This window comes from Thermobia domestica, chromosome 7 (genome assembly GCF_964235325.1).
Source record: "Thermobia domestica chromosome 7, izTheDome1.hap1.1, whole genome shotgun sequence".
In the NCBI taxonomy this organism is placed as follows: Eukaryota; Metazoa; Arthropoda; class Insecta; order Zygentoma; family Lepismatidae; genus Thermobia; species Thermobia domestica.
This window is the reverse complement of record NC_137460.1, coordinates 240,773,138-240,780,742: the sequence shown is the minus strand read 5'-3', so window position 1 is coordinate 240,780,742 and position 7,605 is coordinate 240,773,138. Positions and strand designations below refer to the sequence as shown.

The 7,605-nt window shown below is 38.4% G+C and overlaps 1 protein-coding gene across 1 annotated transcript in view; it reads left to right on the top strand.

Moving 5' to 3' along the window:
* Positions 1-308: 308 nt before the first annotated feature.
* LOC145689624 (uncharacterized) overlaps positions 309-7,605 on the top strand; it is a 122,377-nt gene continuing 115,080 nt past the window's right edge. The window contains exon 1 of the mRNA XM_081763811.1: positions 309-647. Coding sequence (XP_081619937.1) covers positions 309-647 — 339 coding nt within the window. The remainder of the gene's footprint in view (positions 648-7,605) is intronic.

Here is a 7,605-nt window from a genome sequence, read left to right as displayed (position 1 = left end):
CGTCGTTCGTCGTCCTGGGTATATGATCTGCCTGGACTGGTTGGGGACTCTCCCTGTGGGGGTAGGCAACGTGAGTTACATTCTTGTATGCGTGGATGCTTTCTCAAAATTGATAGGATTATACGCTTGTAGAAGGGCCACCACAGATACAGCGTTGAAGAAGCTGAAGGAGTCCCTGAAACTGCCCGTCCGCCGAGATCATTTTGACAGACAATGGGACACAGTTCTCAAGTGCGAAGTGGAAGAAGGAACTCTCGGACTTAAACCTAAAGCCCATCTATAGTACACCGTACTATCCACAAGGAAACATGGCCGAGGTGGGTGTGAAATCGACAGTGAGAATGTTAAGAAAACTGTGCCATGACAAGCAGAAAGAATGGCCCAAACATCTTGAGAAAATAGAAAAATGTCTCAATTCAAGTATACATCTGTCGACTGGTTTGAGTCCATATCAAGTACACCTGGGAGAATCACCATCACGAGAATTGGCGAAAATATTTGAGATCCCAGAAGTAGAGAGACACAAGTCATTGCGATACTACGCAGAGTTAGCAGCACGAAATTTGAAGAAGTCTGCACAGAGGAGAAAAAAGGCCTTCGATAAACGTCGCGAGCCAGCGCGTTTCGAGGTTGGAGAATTAGTACTGGTCAGAGCTTTTCCCAAGTCTGACGCTTTCTCGGGAATAACAAAAAAAAAATGCTCCTCCTTTACACGGGACCTTACACCATCCTTTCCACATCGAATAATAATGTGTGCACTATCGGTGATCCTGAGACGAGAGAAGTAATTATGAAACGAAACGTGTTTCATTTGAAGAAGTAAATACAGCGTGAAGTCGCACCTCCGCAAGAACCAGCTGATCTGATGACGTCGTAGCAGAGGAATGTAAACACAACGCGTCATACAGGAAGGAAGGTTGATGATGACATCACTCACAGTCGCACCTCGCTACCACTGGAACAAAAAGAGAGTTGTTGCGCTGAGTGTTATATTGCAGATAGAAAATTTGTGTATTGATTATGCCGTATTAATAATTAGTTTTCTTTTTATTATTGTGAGAATATATTCATGTATGTTAGAAATATTTTGTGTAACTTTCAGTATATACGGATCATGTATGATATTTGCATAAAGTGTATTGTCACCACTTCTGAGAAAATGCAACGATTGAGCAATTAACGGTTGCATTTCCTTAGGAGGGGAATAATGTGAACAGCACATGAACTGTGTTTTTATATAATATTTGCATATCAAATTTTTGCTTGATTTTGAGAATATTTAATCGTTTAATTAGGTGAATTTACATATTTATTTTATTTGATTTGCATACGTAGCAGCGGGAGCAGATGACTCATTTGCATTTCATGTATATATATTGTTGGTTTAGTGTATTTTAATAAATATAGATTAACAGGACTGGACGTGATACTGGGGACAGAGATATTTTAATATAATTTAAATACTATAATGGAGAAGATAGAACAATTTGAGTTTCACATACGCTATTTTGCTTTTCGTAGAGGCAGAGAAGTCCTCAGAAAAAAAACTTAAGAAAGCTTGCTTTTCTGAAGGAGCCTTGTTCTACAGCAGCGTGGGAATGAACAGTTAGCCACTGTAGCTACCTTTATTCTGATAAAGTAAGCATGAGCTCCAAACTTCGTCCATCAGCAGAGCTAGTTTCTAGTGTAATATTAGTTAGGGACATACATTGACACTATGGAGACAGCAAGTCGGTATGCACAATAGTTTCGAAGCAAGCAAAATTATAGCGTATCCGTGACAAATTGTCGATACAATGGAGTGTGAAGTTTGCAAGACACACCCCTTTTTCGCGTCCTAGTTACAGGATGCGTCGCTTGGACAACGAGCTTCTACCGGAGAAGTTTGACAAATTTGAAATTTTGGACGAGTCCATTTTAGTCCTGGTTGTAATAGTTCAGAAACATCCGTCAGATGTCTCTGGTGTGTGATCATTTCCGTCTGCTTTCCCGTGCATGATTTGCTACAAGAGTATGTTTTGTAATATGTAAATAAAACTTTCTGGATGTATCCGTATTAATTAGATATATTTAAATCGATACTTAGTTTGCATTATATTAATGGCTTGTACTAATAGTAATTATAAGCCTGGTTGATGGTTTTGAGAGGTGATCTACAGACAAACACAAACATTAGTTTTTTTTTTTTTTTTTTTTTTAACATCGACCAGACTCTGAGGCTGAATGTTAGAGATGGGAACCCTCAAACCATGTTATAATACTCGTTTTCAGGCGTCAGATCAGGACAGCCCGGTTTGGGACTGTTATAATATAATATCATATGTGTAGTTTATTTAAATTGTTGTATTTATGCTGAGAAATCATGTTAAAGTCAAAATCTTTCAATGTAAACATTCCAGGTTTATGCCATTCTCAATGTCACTTGGACAGAAAGTTAGTTTCTTCGTTACGAGATGGCTCCACTTGTCAAGACAAGTCCGCGAACATGTCGAGTGACAAGTTAATAATTTTTTTTGTGTGTTTAATTAAACATTGCCAATTAACACGGCATAGTGATTGTGGGTGTTATACACCATAGTAAAGCTTATTAAATAAGCTAGCACGCACATATAGTGACGTTTAACAGTTTAATAGACGTGAGCTAGAAAACGCATAAAAGTAAACAAACCTGTTGAATGTAAGAGTTAAGTAGGTCACTGGAAAGCTTCCGGTGAGGGAGGAACCTACCTCACCTATGTTGGGAGAAGCGTTGGATAATGGTTTGACCCGACGCGGAGTTCAAACAGACAATGAACTTCGGTTGAAATAAAACGGTAGTGTACCGAACACGAGGGACAGTTAACTCTTGGTTTTCGAAGTATACGCATCGGTCGTGTCAAAAGTGATTTTTCTAAATGGCAGTTAAATTTTAGTTTTCGAAGCATAAACAGCGTTTACTACAAACTCAGTTTCTGAAGTGTTAGTGGAATGATAGTGTTGGAAGCACACATAGTATTTACGAAAGTTCGGTTTTCCGAAATGTCAGTTTTTTTTAATAGTTTTGTTACGTAGAGAACATGTACGGCAAATTCGGGTTTGAAGTGACATTTCTTCATATTAACTTGAGAAGGGCTTAGCCCATACTAGACATTAGAATAGTAACGTTATTTCAAGCACCGTAAAACATGTTCATTGTTTATTCGCAGTGATTACTAAAAATTTGCTAAATTATTGGTCAAAACAAACTTAATGCCTGTCATGTTAGGCAGTGACCAATGTTGCATTACTTCGCAGCTTGTTTTAAGTAATTAAGACACGCGTACAAGAGACTAAGCATACAGCCTTGTACATTTCGTTCGTGTTTAGAATTATAAAAAAATTAAAGTGCTTTCATGTAGCGGCGAGATAGTACAAACTTTCATTACAAGTACAAATGGTAAATAGTACCAAGACCCAGAGGACAACCCTCTCAATCGCCACTGACGGAGTGTAACTCAGGTGCTGGATGGACAAACACCTGTGGAAGGAAAGTAGCAGCGACCCAGAAGAGGAAGGAGAATGGTAAATGCAGACAACCTTGGCCATCAACTTCGGAAGCAACATCGTAGTGCAGTATAAGGAGTTTAAACATACATGGACACTTCAAGAAAGAAGATAACGGGAAATTGACTTAATGAAATGCACGAACAATTAAGCGAGAGCTCCGCTTTGCGATAAGTGTGATTCAAAATTAAAATTAATTTTTTTTTTTCGCGTCTCATTGTGAGACTGCGCGCGAGTGATTTTGTATCATAATATATTTACGTGCGTGGAATGTTGGATCTGCATATTAGAAAGATTCCATCAGAAAATTTGGGATTCTCCTTTTCTTCCATGCCAGGTATGTGCCAGGTATGTGCTGCCAGGTATGTGTTACCATTTCCTGTCTATATGTTTGCTTTTCAGGCCAGATGCCGGGATTAGGTATGAGTCGTGAATACGATGAGCGTGTTTCATGCTAACAGTGGGTAATTTTACACTCAGGATGGTTGTTAAAACTGCGCATCCCCGTAAATAAGAGTTTTCATGCTACATATATTATAACTTGACTTTTCAAAATTTAATTTTTACTAATTCAGACTCTACCGACTGAACTAAATTCATTTATTTAACTTTGTGAGTGGAAGGGTGCGCATTATTAGAGTAATTTTCAGTTAGTGTGTGATGTTTCCTCCCACATTTTCATTCTAGCAAATTATTTTTTTTTTCAATTATACATCACATACAAGAATTCTTCCCCCCCCCCCCCCGTTCACAGTTGTCACCCCTAGAAGTCCATCCTTGAACCGCTCCTGTTCATACTACTACATAGGATTCCTTTAATGATTGTTATGTTAGTGATATTATTATTATTATTATTATTATTATTATTATTATTATTATTATTATTATTATTATTATTATTATTATTACATAGGCCTAATGTATCCATCGTTAATGTAAGTTTAGCGATGGCAACAACGCAAAACCTTGACACAACACACGTGCCGTTTATGGCTTATTTGGAGTTATTTATGAAGGCGGTCAGGGTAAAATTTCTGCCTGAGTACAAATCAAGCCGGTTGGAGACCAATAGAACGTCTCGACTATACAATTAGAGAAAATAGGACTGGAAATTCCCTATTAAAAGAACCGGGGGTATTTTGATTTTCGCTCTTCACGAAATTGTATTGTACTGAAGTGAAATTATAACGGTATAGTAACAGTTATCAATCCAATTATTTTGCTGTACATCCAGTTCGTAATGTTGCCAGTTACTCACACAAAGATAAAAAGAATATTGTACAGCATCCTAATATAATCCATATGTACAAAAAATACGTATATGGGAGATGCATACTTGAGTGATGGAAACATCAGTTTGTACCGAACATTGATAAGAGGAAAGAAATGGTATTTTCCCTTTATTCCTTATTTCCTTAATTTGGTTGTTCAAAATTGATGGTTGCTTCATCGCAAGGCTGCTGGAAAATTGGACCACCTTGCGTTTCGTAGACGAACTGCACAATATATTCTACAAAGTAACCAGAAAAAGACCACATCAGCAGGACATCAAGCAAACAGAAAACATCAGTATTATATTTGACTGCCTTGATCATTTTGTCGTACCACAGGAAAAGAAAACGAGATATAGAGCGTGTCACGAGAAGACAATAATGAAGTGTGTGACATCTGTGGTTGGTGTGCACGTGAAATGCTTCTTGCTTATCACAGAAAATGAGGTATGACGAATAGATAGTGAACATTGAAAATGAAATGTGCAAAACGCTCAGCTCATTTAGGTAAGAATTTTTACTATTGTTCAAATGATTATTGTTTCTAACGTGCTACATCATTGATACGTCACGTCTGAAGCAAGCTTATACTCGTATATATTCCTAAAGTCTTATATGTTGAACTGTCCATTTTTTGTACCCAAATATTTAAAAATATTTTTTGATGCGAAAATATGTTCATTTGACTCCTTTTAATGCAAATTATGTAGGAAATATTTTAAAAATTACATGTGCTTTTAGGCATAAATAGGTTTATCTTCTCGATGGCATTCAAGTGGTCCGAACACGCTATAAACTTCGAGAGACGGCAAGATTCTATTGGCACATGCATCACTCCGATAGCAATCAATTTCAATAGCTTTGCTTTTTGCTTCTCGCTGACAGTTTCCACCAATAAAGCGCCATTCCTTAGTTTCTTAAGATCATTGACCTATCCGGTGTAATATATGATAACTTTATTAAGAAGCAAAGGGGACAAGCCCTTGTAGTTAGCTCTAGCATTTGATTAGTAAGACATCGAATTAGAAATTTCACGATACTTGTCTTTTCCGCATTCTCTTTGTCATGAGTGTCAGTCTTATTCTCGCTTGGTTTGGAATTTATACAAGAGGGTGAGCCCGGACCCGATTTTAATGTTTTCGTATCCATATAAAGTTGTAAGTTATAACACATTTCAAAAAGAAACTGAGTGAACGTCGCAACTTCACACAGGAATACCTGCAAAGAGAACTTGCGCTGATACCCAGCTATCTATCTCATAAGCACGTTCTAGCGTAGGATCAGGTGCGGCCAAGTGTTCAACGGAATGGGGGTGCAACAAAGCATTCCCGTCGACAGAAACGTATGGCCCTGGAAGTAGTAGTATTTAAAAAAAAAAAAAAAAATATTAACCCTTTCACAGAGGAAGTCGACTTTTGTCGACAGAACCAAATTTCCTTAACATGCGAATGTCGACGATAGTCGACGTGTTAAACTTTGTTTGTCCGTATCTTTTCTTTGTCGAGAGTAGTCGCCAAAGTTGTACCGTTCATTTTTGTTTGTGTTCTATTGTTTTCGATAAACAATAGAAATCACACAGAAAACCTTTGGCGACTACAATCGACAAACCCAAGATACAGACAAATTTTAACACGTCGACTATAATCGACATTCGCAGGTTAGAGAATTTTTTTTCCGTCGCCTTCCATAGTGAAAGGGTTAAAGAAAACCTGCTCAACCCAAGATAGACCTTCATCAACCCATAACAGAACAAGAAGTTTTTCGCTTTTTTTATTTCTAAATTTTCTACTTAATACTTTTATTTTATTTTAAATAATTGCGAAGATTCAGCACACTGGACAACACAAGCATTGGACGCACGCAACTGGAGGCCAGGATTGGTGCACGTCTACCCGAGAGAAAAGAAGACGTTCACAGATTTCCACGAACAACCCACGATATTGGTAGGAACGAACTGAATAACGCAAAGAAAACTCGGAATGCGACTGCTTGGAATCGGAAATGAAAGGATCGGAGACAGACAACTAGTCACGCCACTAATGGTGTTACCACCAATGTCCAGATCACATAGATAAACGTTATCGGAAGAAACACAGGACTCGGTAAGATGGAAACTAGTTTCTTGCGAACAGACAATGGCTGGTGAGTAGTCAGAGAACGCTATTTCAATTCCTAGAGGTGACTCCTAAAGCCCTTAAGGTTCCATTGAAAGTGCTAATTACCGTCCATTGCTATCTATTAGTTCGTCCTCAAACATATCAGCATTTAAGAAACTGTAAGTGGTTTAAAACGATCATGCGTGTCGTTTTCATGTAAGAGAGGATGGAATCAATAACGCAGTGGATATGCTATCTCAGTTTCATGGCAGCAAAGATAAGCAATGACGCAATGGACTGTGGGAAAGGCCGCAACTAAAGAGACCAGGTGAAGACTGAGGATTTTGTTTTTAGACTGGGATCGGTAATATTATGAGTTCAGTGAAAACGTCAACTTTATGGTTTGCCACAAATCGCCGAGAGGTAACTATATCAATGGCAAACGGAACAAGGAGATAGTACGAACGCTTTTTTTTCGGCGACGAAAGCTTTTTCACAACCATGGGTTCACGAACACATTTCTCGTAGTAAAAGTCTGAACAGTCCCTAGACCAGAATAATCGTCGGAGTAAGGCTTGGTCGCCGTACAGGGTTCCGCACTGACTGCCCTGGCCACAATTGGCACAAATAGGAGCTGTCGTGATACATAACGTACTGGTGTGCTCAAAATGGTGATTTGAAACATCGGAGAAGTCTAGGAATATAGGGACGAACGC